This window comes from Lupinus angustifolius, unplaced genomic scaffold, assembly GCF_001865875.1.
Source record: "Lupinus angustifolius cultivar Tanjil unplaced genomic scaffold, LupAngTanjil_v1.0 Scaffold_200_6, whole genome shotgun sequence".
In the NCBI taxonomy this organism is placed as follows: domain Eukaryota; kingdom Viridiplantae; phylum Streptophyta; class Magnoliopsida; order Fabales; family Fabaceae; genus Lupinus; species Lupinus angustifolius.
In genome coordinates, this window is record NW_017726800.1 from 31,739 (window position 1) to 55,174 (window position 23,436).

General features: G+C 30.7%; 2 protein-coding genes across 6 annotated transcripts; both read left to right on the forward strand.

Annotated features, from left to right (window-relative positions):
* Positions 1-1,826: 1,826 nt before the first annotated feature.
* Positions 1,827-23,426, forward strand: LOC109340550 (pumilio homolog 4-like). 2 transcript variants are annotated; one of them, XM_019578270.1, is made up of 8 exons: positions 1,827-1,836; positions 19,412-19,443; positions 19,624-19,688; positions 20,094-20,780; positions 21,190-21,913; positions 22,035-22,620; positions 22,701-22,842; positions 22,937-23,426. In XM_019578270.1, the coding sequence occupies exons 4-8, from the start codon at positions 20,112-20,114 to the stop codon at positions 23,102-23,104; spliced, it is 2,289 nt and encodes a 762-aa protein (XP_019433815.1). In that variant the 5' UTR covers positions 1,827-1,836; positions 19,412-19,443; positions 19,624-19,688; positions 20,094-20,111; the 3' UTR covers positions 23,105-23,426. The 2 variants fall into 2 exon arrangements, with proteins under 2 accessions (XP_019433815.1, XP_019433816.1); XM_019578271.1 differs by having other exon boundaries at positions 21,193-21,913; positions 22,937-23,425.
* LOC109340551 (vacuolar amino acid transporter 1-like) lies at positions 10,197-17,696 on the forward strand. 4 transcript variants are annotated; one of them, XM_019578275.1, is made up of 13 exons: positions 10,197-10,303; positions 10,809-11,045; positions 11,780-12,084; positions 13,473-13,687; positions 14,043-14,066; positions 14,290-14,470; positions 15,000-15,216; positions 15,464-15,599; positions 15,977-15,996; positions 16,284-16,429; positions 16,648-16,691; positions 16,780-16,842; positions 17,295-17,696. In XM_019578275.1, the coding sequence occupies exons 2-13, from the start codon at positions 10,867-10,869 to the stop codon at positions 17,391-17,393; spliced, it is 1,629 nt and encodes a 542-aa protein (XP_019433820.1). In that variant the 5' UTR covers positions 10,197-10,303; positions 10,809-10,866; the 3' UTR covers positions 17,394-17,696. The 4 variants fall into 4 exon arrangements, with proteins under 4 accessions (XP_019433820.1, XP_019433818.1, XP_019433819.1 ...); XM_019578273.1 differs by having other exon boundaries at positions 10,204-10,303; positions 10,798-11,045; XM_019578274.1 differs by lacking the exon at positions 10,197-10,303 and adding an exon at positions 10,335-10,398 and having other exon boundaries at positions 10,798-11,045.
* Positions 23,427-23,436: the final 10 nt, after the last annotated feature.

Below are 23,436 nucleotides of genomic sequence, written 5' to 3' on the forward strand. Positions count from 1 at the left end.
CAATGATGATCAATTTTCTTTTCTCTGTGTTTTTCACTCTTAGCCATTTCTGCAATTTGCCAGAATTTATACAAAATAGATTTTGCCTCTAAAAGCGGTTTTTTCAGTTATGCAGTTGAAACATCAGAAAACAGACACGTTAATCGATTAAGCCATGAGGTTAATCGATTAACTAGTGTAACATGGTTAAAACAGAAAAAACAGTTGAGTTAATCGATTAAGTCACCATGTTAATCGATTAACCAGCATATTAAAACACATGATTCAAAAGGCAAACTACTCATATGTTATGCTTAACTCATATACATGTTTTAGCAATTATATTATGCCTTATATTCACATATAACATGTATGATATGCATGAACATATAATAAACTAGATGATATCTCATTTTAGTGGATTAGTTACTTTATTAAGTCTTGTGAGACTCACACCTAGGTTTACCTAACCTACACTCAATATTTATGGCAAGCATCTTAGACTTCTAAAAAGATAATAAAGAATTATAACCTAAGTCTAATAAGTCACCACTTGAGCCCTCGACATGTTGATTGGTGAGACATCTTCAAGCTTTGACTAACTCATTGTCTTCACCAAAACATAGGCAAAACATTGCTAATGCAATCCTTGACACTTTACACTTTCACTCTTCATTGACCTGGACCATGATTTCTAGTTGTTGCTATCCAAGGGAGGTGATACAAGCACAACTCCTGGACTCTCACCTGGATGCCAATAGTAAGGATTTTGTGTTTGATCAACCTGCTGGTAAAGAGATTGATGAACTTCATCGGATTCTGTGTTGTCCATGGCAGATTTGGAATTCAAATCAAGAGAATCAAGAATTTGAAGGAGAAGAAATGGATTGGCAGTAGAGCTCTCAATATAAGAGCTCTGATACCATATTGGAAATTCAACTCATGTGATATAGAAGAAAAGATATTGAATTCTTATTGATTGAATGATTGGTACGTGTTGTATATTTATACAAAGATATTGCTTGAAGAATAAGCAAACTAATTTAACTAACTAAGGCTTAACAATCTAAAACACATTTATCACATGTGAAAATAAAATGCTATGCTGAAATCCTTTCTTCTAGAAGAATAATGCAAAAGCTCATATCATGAGAAACAATGCCAATTGATGTTCCAAGAAACAAGCCACATATGCACCAACTGATGCAGACCTGATGCGCCAACATGCCGGATGTTTGTCCCGGTCAGGAATTCACCTGATGCGCAAATGCATATCTCGGTCAGCACCCAACTTGGTACACCAAGCCCTAGAAACCTGACTCGGTCAGGATAATAATCTAGTGCACACGACCGAGGTAGTGATACGGTCACGATGTCCAGCCACCTCAATCAGAATCAGGAGCTGACTTGGACATGACTCGAGTTAGACATTTGTTGTTTGATGATGCACGGTCATGGCTTGTAACTTGACACAGTCAAAATATTTGTTGTTTGATGATGCACGATCAGGTTAGACATTTGGCTAGGTCATGAGACACAGTCAGATTTGCATATAAAGGTCTTGGCTCAATTAATTATCAATGCAAGTGATATGATCAAAGGCATTAATACTTCATTATTTACTTAAATGAAAAACTAGTTTGTAAACAATTGCAATATACAAAGTTATTAAGTTATTATTGATTATATATTTACATATTTATATGAAATTTTAAAATAGTTATTCAAAAGTCATGTTGCTTTAATCCAACTTATCAAATTAACTTTTTTGTTAGAAATAATAAAATAGAAAAAGTTGTGTTGGTCAAACATTATTTATGAGTTAAAAATAAAAATATTGAATCCCTCAAAAATCACGTATTTGAGAAGTAATGATGGTCCAATACAATTTTTCAGTTAAAATTTTAAAGATAAAACTAGTCTCACCAATTATCAATCACATAAAAAATGGTTGGGCTCTAATATAAAGTAATATTAAATCCCAAATTAAAAGACATGCTATGTAAAATATTAGATTGAGACGATCTTGTAGGCCAGTATTAAAATATGAAACTCATATTAATTTTATTATTTATAACATTTTTTGTTTAAAAGTATTTTAAAATATACAAAATTGAGATTTTATTAAAATCATATATCATAATCTTATATGCTATTAGACCTTTCGATACCAAAAGAGATCCATTTTCGAAGCAGATAATAATTTCCCTTGCCATCTTCCTATCTAATTATTTGAAACCTTCCTAGAGAGTGAAACAAGAGAGTTGGCAAGGTAGACATAGGGTCCTACGATGCATGAAGGGTTCTATCAAACAGTGTATAAAATATTAAATAATGGTTATTTCACCCTGAAGAATTGATATGAAAAGTTGGTGGTATCAATGAGTCATGGATTATTGACCTAAGGGCCTATTTCAATTATTAGTGATTTGTGGCATGTGGATAAGTACTTGTATATATTATATGGATCAAATTTGATCGGGAGAGAATATGTTAAAATAGTTATGACACGTATTCTTAAGTCCCCAAGGACAAATCTTGTCTTGGCAAAATTGAAGAGTATTTCAGAGAGTATATGATTTCATGTATTATTTATTATGATTTATTGAAAAATTGTATTTTAATTAACAATTTATTAATTAAATATTTGTTTAACTCAATCATATTAAGTGATATTTTTTATATGATAAAATATGTGCTTTCACAATTCAAGGTGTATTATGCTTACCAAAAAAAATTATAAAAAAATACTTAACATCATATTTGGAGATAAATATTTTTTTTGTTTTTTTTTTTGGTAATATCATAATAATTATGTAGGATTTAATTGAATTAAAATCAAAATTTTAATATTTTATTAATTATTTCTAGTAAATATGTTTCACACAAAACAAAGCTAATGATATGCATCAAGGCATCGATGTATCATCATAAAATTTTCCTTTCTTTTAAAATTTGATATCCTTCTGATAGAAACAAATATATGTTTGACCTCCTAAAATATTTTTACACTTTATTATTTATATTTAATCATATTAAAATATGTGAAAATAAGTTACTTTTATGCCTTCAAAACTGGATGCTTGATCCATTTACATCTATTTACATTTGGCTCTAGTGCACAATTTGCTACAATAGTTTATAACTTACTTTATGTCCTTTTCTTTTCCAAGTTGCAATATATTTAAACCTTATATGTGATCATGCTTTACAATCTTGTATGTCACTAACCACTATCAATATTTGAATAAAAAACATGTTTAAATTAAATGATACATCTTAGTATATCATAACACAAAGCAAATTTATTAATACAATATAGGTTGTTGAATCATTTATTTTTAAATTGTGGAAACTCGGTCATATGAGATTTATAAATAATGGGCTAAGCAACGCATAAGAATCCAATAAACAAAATTAACATCACATTTTGAGTCATCCTTAAGATATTTGGTCTATAGTTCAATCTACTTATAATATCTTCAAATTATGTATAATTAACCAATTTGACATTAGGTTATCCTGGTATTTATATCAAGAACTTAATTAATTTACTTTTTCTCAATTTGATAAAAAGCAAGTTTATTCACAATATAAGATCTACAAGAATATTTGTTGTAGATTTTTTCTAACATGGCTTGGATACAAACATATGGCTGTACGTCCATTCACATGCTCTATCGTATATGGCTAACTCACATTTTTGGCATTAAGATTGATTTGGATTTTGGCCAATGTTGTGAGTTTTAAAGTGATGAAGGACTCAACATCCTAGGCCATGTGATACTCAATGTAATTGAGCCAATCCCCGAGGGTTGCATGATCATTGAAGGCCTCAAAGAAATTGAGTTATGATATGATGAGTTTCGTTAGAATTATTTGATTTTAAAAGTATATATTAAAATGGTTTTAAAGTTTAGGAAGATAGAAAAAGAAATTGATAACCATTTTATTTTATTAGCCTATAGGTTCTAGTTGACCCAAAAGTATCTAGGCATGGCCTTTGATCATTACTATAACTCATAGTATAATATAATATATATATATATATAGATAAGAGAACAATACGTGATATTGTGATAAATGAAAACATTTAGTATGAACTACTAGATCTTAATTGAATGGTTAAGATTAAAAAATATATATACATAACTATTATTGACCAATAACTAACTTTTAATCATAATCGTCCATAATTATTTGTAAAACCCAAAATTTATTGTTCTCACATCTTTAATATGAAAATTGTTCTCGGTTGAGTAGTTCCTTATAGATATAGAGTCAATCATGAATGAATTGAATAGTGGATAGAAATTTTACACTGTTACTATCACTTATAAATTAAAGACCAGATGGAGTATAAATAAATTTTAAACACAACGCTTTAAGTACTCGAACAATGCAATGGGAAGTGGTGTAGAGATTATCACATTCATTTAGGAAGCAATTTAGTTTGGAAGTTTTTTAAAGGTAAAAATAGTACTTTTTAGTAAAAAAAATTTGTTATTCTAAAAATATCACTTAAATACAAATGAAAAAGGTGAACGTAACAATTTAAAAATACTAAAGACTAACACAAAAATGAGTAATGAATAGAGCCTTATATAGCATTAGTATTAAGATTGAAGTTTATGAATCTACATTTTCGTATAGATACAACCAGACATTGCTAGCGACAATTAACGTTTCCAATTCTAGGAGTTTCTTATGAGCATAGGTGTCCAAGTTCAATGAACATTGTTCCACTCATTCAATTATAGATCAATTTATATGAATGATTAATGCTCATTTCAACATTCTGACAAGCATATCTTATCAACAATGTTCATGTAAAAAACATATCCGCATTTGACAGAGTATATGCTTGGCTTAAGTTAAGTGCTTAACTAATTTGAAATAATGCACAATAAGATGAAGAATTTAAGATCAAGTATAAGCTATCACAAGAAGAAAAATAATATTATAAAGCTACATTGGCATTGCTAAATTAGGTTGTGCCTCATTTTAAGTTATATTTTGTTTGAGAGAAATGAGCTTTCTACTAATTGTTGCTCTTATAGTGATACAAAGTTAAATGTAATTTAGTGAAATAACAATTATATAATTAATTATAATTTGTTTATTTGAATAAAAGTGTATTCAACAACAACAAGAATTGTTAGCTTTTAGAATTTAATAACAGGACTGACATCAAACCAGAATTTACGAGTACTACTTGACAAATAGATAGTACAACACTTCAGTTTTTTTTTAAGTTATGGAGTATGGCAATTGAAATTATATTCTTAATCACAGACAAAATATAAGAACTAAATGCTAATCAAATTTCTATCATTTTCAATGAATATTAATAGCTTTCATTTAACTCAATTAAAATAATGTATATTTTATTACTCATTTTAATAATAGTTTATTATCTATGTACTTAAATGTAAATTTTTATTTATTATATAAGTACATTATTTACCATTTATATATTAATTATTATTGACTGTTAAATAAAAATAATATAGATCACATATCACCTCTTCAAAAAAGACAAAGCCCAAAACATTGTAACAGAGAAAAGGAAGATAGCATTGGTGATTGGAGAAGAAGAAAGTGATGTAGTTGGAGTTAGGAATCAATGCAGACAATTAAGGACTAAAATTTGTCTCAATCAATCTAATTGAAATTAGTGATTACAACTACCGAGTTTTACCTTCCACAATTTCGAACCTAATATCCTATTATGAGTAAAATCATAACATTATATATTTATATATATAGTTCACCTGAGTTCCAAAAAATAAAGTTAAACTAAGACCTAATTCAATTTGGGTTAGAGTGAATACTACATATTCAAATTATATTGCAAATTCTAATTAAGATAAATGCAGACAAATATTATAGATCGAAACTAGTACCCATTTGTTCCAAAACTTTCCATATTTGAAGTTTTCTACATAATTTAATAAGTTAATAAATAATGCAAAATTTAATTACAATTTAATTGAAGTAACCTCAGTTAATGCACATCAGATACTGAATTAAAAAGTGAAAAAATGAGGGATAAAAAATGAATAGTAAATGAGGTGTATAAATGTATATTGTGTTTTTAAAATATGAAAAAATAAAATAGTATTAAAAAAGTCAAAATATCAAAATATATGGAATATAGAAAATACAAATTTTGTTTGCATTTAACGTTTATTTTTTAAAGGCTGGAAGTAAGAAGACTCAATGCTCATGCAATATAGTAATACTGAATTTCGGGGCAGAGCAACTAGTCTATATAAATTTGGTATTTATAGTTAATCTTGCTATAAAAATAAAATTACTGTTTTAAATGTGTGTGAAATTAAACAAATTTTGTTGAAACTATAATTTATAATAATTGTATATTTGATAGTTACTTTTTTTTGTCAAAATTAGACTGTACATATGTGCAAAAATACTACTTATATTCTATAAAATGTAGAACATTAGAAGTAAAAAAATTATTTTCAACAAAACAATTATATACAAATATTGATAGCACAAACTAATCCTTTATAATGCAAACTATGAAATGTTAATTAAATAATTTATAAAATGAGATTAATTAATATTACTCATTCTATCCTTTTACATAAGTTATATTCTATCCATTTTATAATATTCATATAACATTAAATTATATGTATAAAATATACTCATGAATACGGAAGAAATTGACAGGGAAGAACATTTAAATACAAAAAATAATATTTTATATTATTTGTTAAAATATGATAGGGAAGAAATTGTTGATAAACCGAAATAAATGTTAATGTAAGGCAAATAAGTATGACAGAGAAGCATCTGATCCGAGTTTGACATTTTCACGTGAAATTGGATATGACACGCTCCTTTCAGACATGAACATTAACTCATACAGCACGGTTTCACGTGTTTCTGAATAAGTGGAGAATCGACTACGTATTCAAATTAATTTACGACTGCTCAGAATAAAACATGAAAATCATTAACCAATTTATTAGCTGACAGATCTATATATAATCAACATTATCTGAAACCATTTCATCATGGTAGCTAATGTAAATATGTTTTCAAAAGAGGTTTTGTTTATGAAGCATAAATACATAATCAACCATATTTCAACTACATTAATTACTATATCACTGGATTCATAAGTAATATAGTAATTAATGTACACCCTATTAAAATCATTGAACATACATCATTGTTTATTTGTATTAGAAATGTTGAAAGAATATTTTCAAAGTATTTAAGTGTCAATTTATGATACTGACTGATTCAACATTGATTTTGTGATTGGCTGGAATACGTTGTCTGGTTTTAACATGGGTTGTGATTGAAAGATTACTTTTCAGTTTTCACAGCAAAATCACATGTTCATTGTCTTCAAGTATGCATGGTTGTTTTGTTCTTTCTTGGATCTAACAACAACATTCAATCACATGAGAATTTTTTTGTACAACAAGAGTCTATGTTTTATAGCATTAATCGGGTATAATACCTATACAATGAAAATATAAATATTTATTCTGAGTCGTTGTAATATATATTTCTCATCTAAATTATTTTTAAAGAATAAATAATAATTAAATACGAGTAATAAATAATAAAATTATAATATACTATATATTATAAGGGCATATATTTTTTTAAATGTATTTGCCTGTAATGAACACATAGTCTGTGGATATAATATTTGCAAGATATAAGAAGGTACCATTTCTAATGTATTTATATGCCTAACTTTACTATCTAGCAATAAAAACATTCAAGTTGCACTGACACATAATTGGAATATTCTTAAGCATCTTTCAGTTGTCTCATTTTTATATCTCATTGTATTCTGAGTCAATTAAAAGTTATCACATATATAAAAAAAAATAAAAAATAACATTTTTATATTATTTAGTAGATTGTGATTGGTTTATAATATGAAGATATAAAAAATTTAGGATAGAGGATCCTGCTTCTTCCTATTATACCATAAGAATATGTGTTCTAGAATGAGCTTTAAAAATAGTTGCCTTAATTTGTACTGCATACCATTTTAGCCATAATCAAACTACACAACCTGTGATGTTATATGCTTAAATCTTTGATAAAAAAATGTTTATATAATTACTACATCTAACTCAAAAATTGTGTAAGTTGTTACAATCCACAGCTTTTATTTTTCAAATTTTTATTCAATTTGATATGTTTTTTGGTGTCATTTAATTTTATTTGTTTAATCATTGTTTTGTATCTAAAGTTTTATTATGTAGGTACAAATAATATGACATATAAGATAGTATAAAAAAACCTACATACAAGACAGTATATTCATATAAAAATAAATAATTTATTTATTTATTTATCATTTAATCTTTTCTCATCAGTCATTATTTCAATCATATAAATTGAATTTTTTAGTGACATACAGAAAGAAGTGATTTACCATTTTTCCCCCTATTACCTATTATATCAATTCAATCATATAAATTAAAAGTAAAAAACATAAGTAATACATATTTGCATGACAAGTAGCTAACAAAAAATGACAAGTGCCAAGCTTAGGTGCGGAGGAAATATGAGAGAAACATTCAAATATGAAATCCTATTGTTACAATGATATAATAATAGGGGTGATTTTATATATTGTTTGATTCTTTTTTCTACAAGATATTGATATTGGAATGCACAAAAGTTGGTTATATTGTATAATACTCAATTATATGACATACATAAATATTTTATTTATTCATTCAATATTTTCCCATTGTTCATTTACTTAAATCATATAGATTGAATTTTAAACAAAATTCAACCCATGCTTCACTACAGCTATTCCTTTTGAGTAATCTTATAATGATGTTCACCCATTTATTTAATTTATGAGCAACAACATCGATTTGGTATAAAATAAGTTGTGAAATTACGCAAGACTCAATGTATCCATTAGATGGAGTTGAGAACACATGTTATTCTGAAAAAATGAGTATAATTAATATTGAGCAATGAGACTTATTTGAATGGTTAAAATTAAAATAAGTTATCATATGAATTGTAGTGCAAATTTAAATGAGAATTAATTTTTAATCTTATATGATTATAAGGCCAAATTTATTATTTTTATATGAAACTATTCTCACTTTAGTTACTCCCATTAAATATCCAACTCAATCAATATTTAATTAGTTCTGTTGAGGTATATAGACCAAAAGATATTTGTCTAAATCAAACAAACCCAACCAAATTTATTTGGTTTCATCTATCTCCATATATGATATATATCCATCCAACTCAATCCATTTGTACTCAACTATCCAAAAGAGTTATGATGTCACTTTCTGGGGACAAAGTTTCCTTCCAAATGGCACACCTAAAAATTTGTTTTAAAGCAGTTGTTTTGAATTAAAAGAACAAATTTATTTCACCTGTACATTTGCTTGGCTTAACTTCAATACTATCTGCTTTAATTATTGTCTAAATATGTTGTACAAATAACCAAAATATTTTTAAAATGATCAGTTTAGTAAATATTTACCCTTTATCATCTACTTAATTAAAGCTTTTTATATATTTTTATCTTGAGAAAAAATACTTTGTTAAAAATTTGACTTGGAAAATTTCAAGGGCAGGTACCTAAAACACTAAGCCTCACTTTGAAAGAAGCTCATTGCATAGAAAACTCATTTTATATTTAGTTGTTATAATGCAGATGCAGGTAAGTGAATACTGAGTTATGCATTAACAAAGATTTACTGTTTCATATATTATCTCATATGTTCCTGTACTAATGATAATGGAACGAAAATAATAATAAAAATTTAAAAATTTTAATTGACATATTATGTTTTTATTGACGTGAGAAGTTCGATCTTTAGTTAAGTATTAAATATGTGCAACTACAACTAGAAAATAGAAAGTAGAAACAAAAATATGGCCCATGCCAGCATGGGCATGGCAACTTAGCAATAACAATCTATCTTTACATAATAATAATAATGTACGGCTAAGATTAAGTATCTGCTAACATGTTCACATTATAATAACGAAATAATATTTAAAGATTTATACATATTTATTATATTATTTATCATTTTTTTTGTATTTTTTTATTGAAAAATCAATAATGATTAAAGTAGAAAATGTAGTAATAATATATAAAAGTATAGGGAGAGAGTATATATCTTTTTCTCTTATAATTAAATAATTATGAACAGAAAAAGGCACTTCTCTTCTCTGTCATCTTGAATGTTCATGTGCTCACTTCATACTTCATAGAAAGCGAGTCAAAAAAATCTGTATAAGTAGTGACTGATTTCATATACAGTGTGAGAAAGTAAGTAGTCACTTGTTTCTTTTCTATGTTTCCCTTTTCTTAGTTTGCTTATTTGGAACCAAAGATAGAGAACCGAATAAGGAAACCTTAAAAAGGTGATAGGATATGTAGTTTATGATTCTGAAGTGAAATAAGAACACCCTTTTGCTTCTTTTTTGATTTTCTTCTCTGCTTTTTTACTTGTATAACTAAATTAAGGTCACAATACTAGTAGTTGGAACTTTTCTCCAACAAAATCTTCCAAAAGTTTATGTCTATTATACATGTTTGTAGTTTACTTAGCTTCTAGTCTTTATTAAGAAAAAGCTTAGAAATTTCAACTCACTTGTTTCATACTCATCATATTCATAGCCATGTGAGATTTCCATTAATTGGTTCAAGGGGGTGTTAAGATTAGGACACTCTAAAGTCATAAGTTGCATCTCAAGTTTAACTTTGAAGTTTTCTTCTGTTTTTATGCTTTGTGATTGAGTTTATGTGGTGATTTTGTGAAGGTAAATTGAAGGAGTGGTGGAGAATCAAGGATTGTTGAAGAAGGAGAAAGAGATAAAGGTTGAGAAAAGATGAAGAACTCTATATCAGAAAACAGTATTTACATTGAGAGTGATGAAGAAGATGAGGAGAAAGATTTGAACAAGGGTGGAGATGATGGTCATGATTCTGATTCATCCAATTACTCAAATGAAAACCCACCACAGAGAAAACCAAGTTCCTACAACATTTCATGGCCTCAGAGTTACAGGTCAACTCCTTCACCTTCTATCCCTTGGATTTGTTAAATTCTTCTATCTTCCATGTTACCATGTGTGTGTTTGTATTGCCATGGTAGCCTTTGGTTTGTGGATAGAACAGAATGGAATAAGCCTATTATTTTCTGTTTGGTTTAACCTTCAAAATATCTCTCTTTTCAACCCTCCCATTTTGTTCTGTCCTGTGTGTCAAATAAGTGAAACTGGTAATAAAACTTGTGGTCTGTTACAATCTGCTCTATCACAAGAGATAAATGGTTAACTTTAAACCATTCTGGAAAAAATAAGATAAACGTGAGACTTACTTTCCAATAAGTCTGTCAAACTGAAGTGTTACGTTTGACCTATAACTTGTTCATGACAACTAGAAAGAAGTTGGACTTTGACTTTAATATTGTGTTAAGATTCTATCTCAAAACTAATTAACAATAAGATAAGTAACCTAACATGTATTTAAACTATCCCCGAAACAATAAGGTAGACGATGTGATATTTACTTCCATACTAAGTCTTCTAAAAATACATTTCTTCTCTGCAATTTTGTTTCCTACCTAACCAACATCTTCCCTGATTACTCTAATCCTGGAAAGTTATTTTACTTTTCTAGGTGAATGAAAAATGGATTCTATAAAAAATATTAGTCTTAGCTAATAAAAAAGAAGAATCTACATAGCCAAGAAGCTAAACCAAAAAGTTAATATTCTCTAGAAAATTGATGATATTTCAGGCAGTCCATTGATCTATACAGTAGTGTACCATCACCAAATATTGGATTTCTTGGAACTCCTTCATTGTCAAGATTAAGCAGTTCATTTCTTTCCACATCTCTAACAAGGAGGCACACTCCTGAAGCACTTCCTTCAGTAACAAAACCTCTTATTCAACCAATTGAAGATGAACAACACAGACGTAGCTCTCATACCTTGCTTCCTCCTCTTCCTAGAAGGTCTTCTTCCCTTAAGAAGGGCTCTAAGGTCTCTCATGAAGGACCTATTTCTAGCCATTGCTCTTTTGGACAAGCTGTGCTTAATGGTAAATACTTCAACCTTCACTTGGTACAAATACTTTTAGGCTATGCTTTTAAATTGCTCTTGTCATTGTATTATGTTTATCATAATTGCTAACAGATACAAGATGGTGGAAACTGACAGTAAAGATATAGTTTGTTTGTATTTGACCAATATCTACATAGACATAAAGCAATAAAATATACAAATTAGTTTATATACAATGTTTTTTTCAGCATATCATTAAATATAATATATGTCCCCCTTTTCTATTTTAAGAAAGCAAGTATCAACCTACATTATAACAAAGGGTATGAGGAATTTTAATAGATACAAGCAAGGAAAAAAATAAGGAAATATTCATTTTTTTTTATAACAAAGGGTATCTCCTTATTTATGGGTAATATATTAATTTTTTTAGGATGTGTGACTCTCCTCCAATAAGTATGATTCGAATTGAACCCTATACCTTTTGATTTATCTAAAGAAATCTGATAAAACCTTATACCATTAAATCAATACTATACATTATATTCTTTTCAATACAATGATAACATTTATATTAAATGGCATTTGTCAAGAAGTGATTCTTGTGGATGCTTAAAAATTGAGATAATGCAGAGGATGCATTAAAATGAAGATAACAGGCTGGAAAATATGCCCATGAACAATGTCCACGTCTGCATAATTATGAGACTTGTCTGTTTGCTGCAATATGTGATCTAAGTCCAACATCTACTAACCAATCAATCAGTCCTTCCACTACAGGGACTACATTTGTGTCAATCATCATTCGTACCATTTTGTCACCATTACTTGTTTAAAATGGACACTATCTTATGTTGAGTTTCAATTTTTGCAAACTAATATTGTGCATATAAACACTTTTTCTTCAGTAATTTTGTGCTTTGCCTTTTTCTCTACATCTTTAGAATTTGGGGTCATAATGTGTTGATTATTCTAAATGTGATGAAGAAGAAGTATGACGTTTTGTAAAAGTGGATGAGTTAAAGAACATATAAATGAATAGATTCATAGACCTAATATCTTAAGGTTTTGGGTTAACCTCACTTATATACTTCTTTCACTTGGCCCATGCAAAAACAATTTAACCTATGGATAATGATCTCCAAATACAATTGGTGCATTTATCTGAATCTACCTTCAAAACTGTTTTACAGAATTTGTACATTACACATGTTATTAATCTTATCTTAGTTTTTATTTATGTGGCTCTTTAACATATTCAAAAGAACTAATCAAATTTAAATGCTACAAAAACAAGTTATTATATGTATATTTATTTGATGACAGACTGAGACATGCAATGCATAATAAAACCATAAACCATGCACTAAAAATTAACCTATCATATATTTATATGCCTTATTCTTATATTGGATATATTTGCAGGCATAAATTGTCTTTGTGGTGTAGGAATCCTTTCTACCCCTTATGCTGCACAACAAGGTGGATGGGTTGGCCTTTCTGTGTTATTTATCTTTGCACTAATTTCCTTTTACACTGGAATGCTCTTACGTTCTTGCTTGGATAGTGAACCTGGTATTGAGACATACCCTGATATTGGTCAAGCTGCATTTGGTACTACTGGACGTATTGCCATTTCGGTAAGTCTTTATTCTCACCTCTAATATTCTGAGTTTAGAAGAGAGCACAAAGTCTGAAGATCGAAAGAGTTTATAAATAGAAATTACTCATGAAATCATTGCTTTAAGGTTTTGGTTCAAGACGTGGTGTCTCACTTGTTGAATACTCCTTGATCGCGGACAGGACCAACATAACATAATTAAAGCAGTAAACTTAAGTAGCAACACTTCACACATGTCACATTACATCTTAAAAGTTTTAATGTTGGAGATATTTGTAGGAAAGTAATGTTTTATTAGCATTTTTCTATTTACCATTATTACATTAGTCTTTAATCTATTTCTTATGCCTTTCCCTTTTCTTTTGTGAGTGCAGATAGTATTGTACGTGGAATTATATGTAAGTACAATTCCCTTCACTCAATGAGTATTATTCCATTTGAGAGTTATAGCAAACAAATATAAGGATAGAATTGTCAGTGGCTACCAATTTGGATATCAATGTTGAATCTTGTTGGCTTGTTAAACATTCTCTTGTGTCATGTATCTAAAGTTGCATCAGTTCTTTTGAGACATGTTATTTAATAGAAACTACTTCTCCTATTGAATATTCCTTCATGCAGGCTTGTTGCATTGAATATATAATTTTGGAGGGTGACAACTTATCTTCCTTGTTTCCAAATGCATACTTAAATTTGGGTGGAATTGAGTTGAATTCTCATACCCTCTTTGCACTGATTGCAACCTTGGCTGTTCTTCCCACTGTTTGGCTTCGCGATCTAAGCGTTCTCAGTTACATCTCAGGTAAACCTGATTTTTCTACAACTACTTATTAGTTAGCCATTCTCATATAAAAGTTAATGTTAGAGATATAAAACCATGCATGTGTCTTTACCTTATAACTTAACCTTACAGACAGTTATTCAAATTGCGGGCTGCATCACATGATGCGGCTGCAATATTGTGGTTGCAGTGACCATCACAACCATACCACACTGCAATTGCTGCGTGACACTGAATAACAATGATGTGGCTGCATCAGGCCGCAACGCTCAGGAACAATTTTGACCACAGTTAAAGGCCAATGCATGATGGACTTGTTAGATATATGAACCATTCTTATGATTTAAACCTTGGTTGAATTTTACATTTGGTCTTAAGTTCACTTATCAATGAAGGTTTGATCATATCTCATTGTACCCTTTTCTGCACTCTCTTGTTCAATCTAACCTTGAGAGGTCACAATAGTTTTATGAAGGATAACATCTCATTAGATGATAACATATTAAACATAAAACTTGTTGATGATAACTTTTTACTATGTTTGTCACAGCTGGTGGAGTTATTGCATCAATTTTAGTGGTTGTATGCTTATTCTGGGTTGGTGTAGAAGATGTTGGCTTTCATAGCAAAGGGACAACAATCAATCTTACAACTTTTCCTGTTGCTGTGGGTCTCTATGGTTACTGCTACTCTGGACATGCTGTTTTCCCAAACATTTATACATCCATGGCAAATCCAAACCAATTCCCTGCAGTGCTCTTAGCATGGTACACCAAAACATAATTTTTTTCCCATTCATAGTCTTATTATTCTGCATCTACTAGTCATTTCAAGTCTTATACAAATTGCATTTACATGTATATAAAAAAGTATATGATTATCTTTTCAAGTCTTATACAAATTGCAATGTACAAGTATGTTAATATATTTATCTAAGGCAAATGATGTAGTTGTTATATATGAATGTGTCCATATATAGAATATAATATCTCCTGATTTTTTGTTTCATCACAGTTTTGGTATTTGTACCCTCCTGTATGCTGGATCTGCTGTAATGGGATACACAATGTTTGGAGAAGCTATACTCTCTCAGTTTACTCTTAACATGCCCCAAGACTTGGTGGCCAGCAAGATTGCTGTTTGGACTACGGTATACATATCCTACATTCTATTTTCGATCTTAACCCCCTAAAATTTAATGGTGAATACGCCTTTATTTACTCACTTTAGATATAAGCTCATGTACCAACAAGACGTTGGTCTAGTTTTGTAAAGTCTCATTCGATCCCCAGATATTGTACTAGGCTAAAGGTCAAGGATTCTATTCTTGCGAGGGGTAGCCACGTACCTCGAAAGATTAGTTCTTTACCTATAGGGTGGGGATACCCTTTGTTATACAAGAAAAAAGATACGCTCAACCTTATCCTACTCTTATATCTACTTTAACTCAATATATGAACATATCAGCAACATCCTATTTTAACCATATAAATTGCTAACCATTATCTGTTATCTGTATTTTTGCAGGTGGTTAATCCATTTACCAAATATCCTTTATATACAACATATAAATGCATATGTGCATGCATATTTACTACAGGAACAAATCATTCAGCTTAAAGAAATTTTGTTTCCAAATGTAAAAGGCAAACCTAGAAGACTTTCATTTAGGAGAACAAAGAGGAACAATACTTTATTTATAGGGAACAAGTAAAAGAACTTACATTTTTTTAATAAAACAAAATTGGGTCTCTCCATATATACCTATATACCTTTATACCTAATACCCTTATACCTAATATGAAGAAACATGTTTTTCCTTAATTAGCATCACATATGCATTGACTATATCTCCAGTGGCAATGAGTCTTGAGGAACTGATACCATCAGATCATGCCAAGTCTTATCTATATTCCATCTTCATCAGAACTGGCCTGGTAGTTTCTACCTTGATCATTGGTCTATCAGTTCCGTTTTTCGGTTAGTCTTTCTTCCTGTCCTTATATACTTGATTCTTAAAATGTTTTACTACCAGGTGGAATATTATTTCTTAACTAAATCTGGAACTATATTTAAACCAACATATGAGAGGAAAATATGATTAGTACTATTGCATTAATTTTTCACTCCACTTCATTAATGCACTTTACTGTTACATAGTTGCACTATGTTATATATCATTCTACATTTTTTTGCAGGTCTTTTGATGTCATTGATAGGATCATTGCTCACAATGCTTGTTGTAAGTTCCATTTTTCGGTTTATCTGATTCTTTTTCCTTGAGTTACTGAAACTAGCATTTAACTAACTAAAATTAACCTTGGTATCAGACTTTGATACTTCCTTGTGCTTGTTTCCTAAGAATCTTGAAGGGAAAAGTCACACAGTTACAGGTATGATGATATCAAATTTATAGTACTACTTAATGTAAGTCATAGTGTTTCATTTTGCATTTGGATTCTGAACTTCAAAGTGTAGATTGAGTTTATAACTTTTGATAAGACAATCAATGGTTTAGGACTTTATAGAATATAAAATGAACAAATCATGGGTATTCCACAATTCACTCCATTGATTTTCTCATCAATGTTAACAAGTGTGCTTGACTTCCAAAACTAAAGGAATACAACTTAAGGAATACATACATATGAAAATAACTGAAATGGATTTATCTAGAAACATACTAGGTTGATATCAATACAACTAAAAACAGAACAACCTTGGATTGTATAGTAATGCTACAAGAAATGTCATCAAAGATTTTTGTTACATCCTTAATTCATTCCAAAACTTGTGTAATTATGACAAACACTTTTGTGACTCTACTTTTGTTTCATGTCTACAGACAGTACTTTGTATTACAATCATCACAGTAGGTTCTGTATCGGCTGTTTTCGGAACATACTCAGCTCTATCTGAGATTGTCAAGAGTTTGAGTGGATGAAGTTGAACAACTTAAGTCCTAGAAGATGAAATATGTCTCCTATTGTCTAGTTTGTCCTACTATTCTTTCTATGCTGATTTGTAATACCCAATAATAAGTTTTTTTTATGAGTGGTCATTGCTTGTGTTTATTCTAGTTTCTAGTCACACTATCATAAAAAGTTTTGCTAATTTTTGAAGTATCGGCTATGGTATTGGTAAGAGATTATGGAAGATTTGTTGGTTTTTTTGAGCAGAGGGATTATGTATCAGTGTATGTTTGAAGATTTGTTGTTATGCAAGGATTATGTATCAGTTTATCCAATGGTTCATATAAGTGGTTGACTTGGATATATTGTTAGTCATTTTCATATTAATTTCATGAGAACTTCTTTATGACAAACCTAATAAGTGATATACCTTCTTTATAATGAACCAATACGTAATAAGTTGAACTCGATATACAATACACCAAGTAAATAAGAGAATTATGTAAATATGAAATTACTCTTAAAATAGAGTTGGAGTCTAACAATAATATCATATTGCTTCCTTATTTTTTTAGTCATGGCTAACAATATCCTAATCATAATCTTAAAAAGGACATCAACAATATTTTAAATTTAAAAGATAAAGCAGAAACAACAAACAGCAAAGACAAGACAAAATATATTTTTAATCTCCAGCTTACAAGGCACATATTTTCAACAGAGAAATTAAAGTTTGTAATAAAGAGATCAAATAAAATTATTGAAGAAATCTGTTTTATTAGAGTTGAAGTGTCTAGTGCAATCTCTTGGTGATGATCAAGGATCTGCATGACCATTTCATGCATCAATAGTGTACTCATCTCCAAGGTTCCAATGTAAATGGATATTGAACCAATCATGGAAATGGCATTAGTTTAGTATTTTCATTCAAGACCACTTGGTTTTGCCTTGTTTTCTTGTTCTTTATTCATAACTTGTGGAGAATACAGACATGATTGAAGTTTCAAAAAGTATTGGAATAAATTATATTCTCACCCAACAACATCGGTTATGCTAATTGAATATAGTTATAATACATTAATTTGATAACTAAGATCTTTAGTATCACTTTGTAATACCAATTCTGTGATGAAATGTAATTAATTTTAACAACCAGATCTAACTAATTTTCAAAGCCTATATCTAAAATATTGATGCATACATCTACATCTCATCACATCTTATACATAAAATTGGAGTCTCATACATTGAACTATCTTTTATCCATGTTTGATATGATGTTAATACGATTTCATGACTTGACAAACAAGAAATAGTATAATTAGCCTTCAAAATTTGGATCATAGTATATTATATATATATTTAAAACATGTGTATGTCACCATAATGACTATTTGTTTTTTCATCAAACATGTCATATGATAGAGTTGTAGGTAGTATGCATATTTTTAAAACAATTCTGGTGTGAGCACAGTCCCTAGCCATCATTTTTAGATTTAAATTAAGGGAATATTATTATTTTCATGTAACACAAATTTATTTTAGTAATACATGACTGAGTTAAAAATGTATTAACAGACTTCATGAAAGTAGATATAATACTTAACATAATAGTTGAGTTAATTACTTTTGATTCCAACCGGACATCATGTGAAAAATATATTTGGCTTGTGCCAAAAATAAATATAATGTAAAAAGTTAGGGTAAAGATTCACAAATCAATATATTATTTACTACTCATTTAAATTACTTTTTCGAACAGCTCATAATGATTAAATATAAATTAGGGATGATATATATTATAATAGTGTATAAAATAAAATATAAAACTATGTGCAATTGTATACATATTTTTCCCAAATAATATATAATATTTGATGTGTGAATGTAATAACCCTAGAGAACACAGTTAATGCACGTACCCATGACCCACTCAGGCCCACGCCGTCTCTTTCCTCATTCACTCTGCAAAATTAAAAATAATATATTTATTCTTTTCTCTAATCCTTCTTTTTTCGGATTTCCAACCCAAAACAAAAATCAGTAATAGCATCTTCCTCATCCTCAATTCAATTCAAAAGGGTAGCTTTCATTGTTCTTTGTTTTTTCAATATCCTCTATTTTTTCAGTAATGTTCCTGGTTTTCCTTTTTACGTGATTTTTATTGAAATGTGCAAAATTCATGTATTGATTTGCGCGTGAATTGTTACAACGGGTTGTGATATCTTCTCTCGGTAATGGGTTTGTTTATTTTGATTTCAGAAAGGATCAAATTTTGGGTTTTTTTGTATTGATGTGAAGGTTCCTTTTCAGCTGTGGAGTCCAAGGTATGACAAAAGATTCTTTTTTCTTCTCTTCCCTTGTAATTGAATTTTGTTTTTTGAGTTAGGATGTGTTATGGTGCCGTTTGATCCATGTAGCCGACCTATTTACTGGGATTAAGGTTTGGTTGTTGTAGTTTGGATGTGTTATCTTGAGGTAAAAGGGTACTCAGAAGAAAAAGAATTAAGATACTGAAAAACGTGTTTATGTATTTCAAGTCTATTCTAGGTGGAATTTTAACTTTTGGATGTTATAGTGAAAGAGAAGGAATCATCATTTATTTTTATCCTTTTTCATATCAATGAGAAAGTGGATTACGGTGTGGGTTTTATTCTTTTTATTTAACTTTTATTTTATGGTTTTGTTTTGTTCAACTAATGGAAATTTTTTTGGTGGCATTTCTATTTTAGGTGACTTATAGTTTTCAGATGGCCCGTGCGAGTAAGGTTGATATGCAAATTTCAGATAACGGATTGGAGCATTTGCCGAATGGGAATGTTGAAGACTCTATGCAGAATGAGCTGGAAAGGATGTTGCGAGAGCAGCAGAGTCAGCAGTTTATCAATCAAGAAAGGGATCTCAATATGTATAGGAGTGGAAGTGCTCCTCCAACAGTGGAGGGATCGTTACGTGCTGTTGGTAGTTTGAGGAACTCTGATTTCGGAGTGAACAATAGTAGGAGCAGCAGTAATAATAATAATGGACTTTTGACCGAGGATGAGATTCGTTCACACCCTGCTTATCTTTCCTATTATTACTCACATGAGAATATAAATCCTAGACTACCTCCACCATTGTTGTCGAAAGAAGATTGGCGTGTTGCTCAAAGGTTTCAAGCTGGGGGATGTTCATTAGAGGGATTCGGAGACTGGAGGAAGGTGGCCACAAATGGTGATAGTTCATCACTATTTTCGATGCAGCCTGGATTTTCTGTGCAACAGGCAGAGAATGATTTGATGGAACTGAGGAAAGCCAGTGGACAGAATCTCTCTAGGGAAAGTTCATATCAGTTGCTTGATGGGCATATGGGTGGTTTGGAAAGAATGTCAGGACCTGGTCTTGGTGCAAAGAGGGCATCTTTTGCTAGCATTCTTCAGGTAATTAATTATTCGATTGCATGTGTGGTATTTTTTGGTTCTAGATGAGACATTTTCTGTGCCATTAACTGATGATGGGTTACTTTTTTGCAACTTCATTTTGACATAAAGCAGATCGTAAAGGTTGATTTACTATCATAGTATCAGTTTTATGTTATCTTCTAGTAATATTTACAAGTTGTTGGTATGTTATGATTGTTAAAAAAGTTTGACTGTATGGCATGAAATATAGGTGCCCGGTTTGATTTCATCTTATCGTTCAATCTCTGGCGTTGATCATAACCATCCACTAACGCAAAAAATGCTTGTCACTTAAATGATTTAAGCCGATAAACTGATAGAGCATATCCTGCTATTTTCTTCCTGTTCTGATATTCTGTTAAACTTATAACTGAAGTTAGCATTTTAGCAGGAAGGACTTGATCAACCTGTTTCCCTATCAAACAATCTGTCACGTCCAACAAGTCGCAATGCATGTGGTGATATCATGGATTCAACTGGTATTGTCGACCGCGAGTCGTTCGAGGGCTTGCGTTCTTCAGCTTCTACTCCCGGTTTGGTCGGACTTCAGAACCATGGTGTAAATGTTTCTAATAGTTTTGCGTCTGCTGTGGGTACTTCTTTGTCGAGGGTTCCAACCCCTGAACCACAGGTTATTGGAAGATCTTTCGGATCTTCAGTTCCTCTCGTGGGGAGTCAAGTTTTCTCTGTTGAGAAAAGTGGTATTGGCTTGGGCATCCCAAATGGCCACTCTTCCAGTATGTCTGATATTGCTGGCATGGCATCTTCTTTATCAGGGTTAAATTTGTCTGGTGTTAGACATGCAGGGCAAGATAGTCTTTTGAAATCTAAGCTACCAATGGGACTTGGTAATCATGCTGATACTCTGTTAAGCACACAGAGCAATTTTAATTTGCCTGGACATAATGGGATTGCAACAAACCTTAACACATTTAGTTCAAATGATCAAGTCAATCTACTGAAAAAAACTGCTTCTTCTGCTAGTCTTCGCTCAAAAGTGAATTCTTCTGTAAATGCAGCAAGTCCAAATATAGACTTCGCTGGCCATGTTCCTGGTGCATATCTTGGGAACTCAAAAATGAATGCTGTGTACAACAGTCATCTCGAGACAGGTTCTCTCTCTCTCTGACTCTGTGTTTGTGTGTGCACGTGCAATGTGCATGTGAATTAATTTATGCTCAGTGCAGTTTAGTGCTGAATGTTAGTGTTGACAATTTGGTTTTTGAATTGCAGCTTTGAGGGGTCGCAGAGATGGGCAAATTTTTGATGAACTAGGAAATCAAGTTGGTTCTAACCTTCATTCCCCAGCACTGGACCCACGCTTCATCCAAAGCTTGCAGCGAAACTCTAATTACTTGATGCATGGGATGAGTGGTTCTGGTGATCCTTCTCAAATGAGAAATTTCTCTGATACTTCACATGGAGATTTAGAGGGATTTCGGGAAGCATATATTGAGATGCTTCGTGCTCAACAAAAGCATCAGTATGAGCTCCCACTTCTGAGCAAATCTGGGCTTCTTAATAATGGATACTTGGGGAATCAGCCATATGGTCTTGGCATGCCATATTCAGGAAATCAGATTGCAAATTCTTCACATCCTTCTCTTGGATCTGGAAATCCAATGTTTGAGAATCAACACATATCACACTTTAACTCTATGATGAGAAGTTCAATGGGAGGTTCTGGAGGCTCATGGCATGCTGATACTGGCAATAACCTGGAGGGAAAATTTGCTGCATCCTTATTAGATGAGTTCAAGAACAACAAGGCTAGACTTTTTGAACTTTCAGATATTGTTGATCATGTGGTTCAGTTCAGGTATGAATCTCTCACCTCCGCTGTTGTTGCTAGTGACATTGCTCTGAAAATATGACTTGATAATCTGTGCCATAATGCAGTACGGATCAGTATGGTAGCCGCTTTATTCAGCAGAAATTAGAAATTGCCTCAGTAGAAGAGAAGGCCAAGATATTTCCCGAGATTGTTCCTCATGCTCATGCCTTGATGACTGATGTTTTTGGCAATTATGTTATACAGAAAGTATAATTTTCTTCTTCTAATACTGAGTCTTTTCATAAATATGCTCTTTTTTTATTCGGTCACTGAAATTAGATTGCCATGCTTGACATTGCAGTTTTTTGAGCATGGTACCGAAAGTCAAAGGAAGGAATTAGCCTGCCAACTTACAGGTCATATTTTACCTCTTAGTTTGCAGATGTATGGTTGCAGAGTGATTCAGAAGGTACCTTCTAAGCTATCATATTATTCCCTATTCATGTGCATTATCTCTAGCCTAGCCTAAAATTTGAAGAAAAAAGAATAAATTTTTTGCAATGAATGGTTTTTTTGGGGTCAAACCTTGGTGCTCTGCTTATAGTTACAGGTGGCCTCTTTGTTTCATACCAGTACTGAAAATTTAAGTAAATAATGGAACACATATTCTTTTGTAATGCTTTCCACTTTCTGCATTACTTAAAGTTTGTTATTTTTATTGTCAAGGTGTACCATATCAAACTAATCAGCTTCTCGTGTTTATACTATAGCATTAGGTTTTAAATTTTAACTTGATTGTTCTTATATGGTTTAGGTCAGTAGTTAAAACTATTACTGTTACAAGGCTTAAACTGTTAAGAA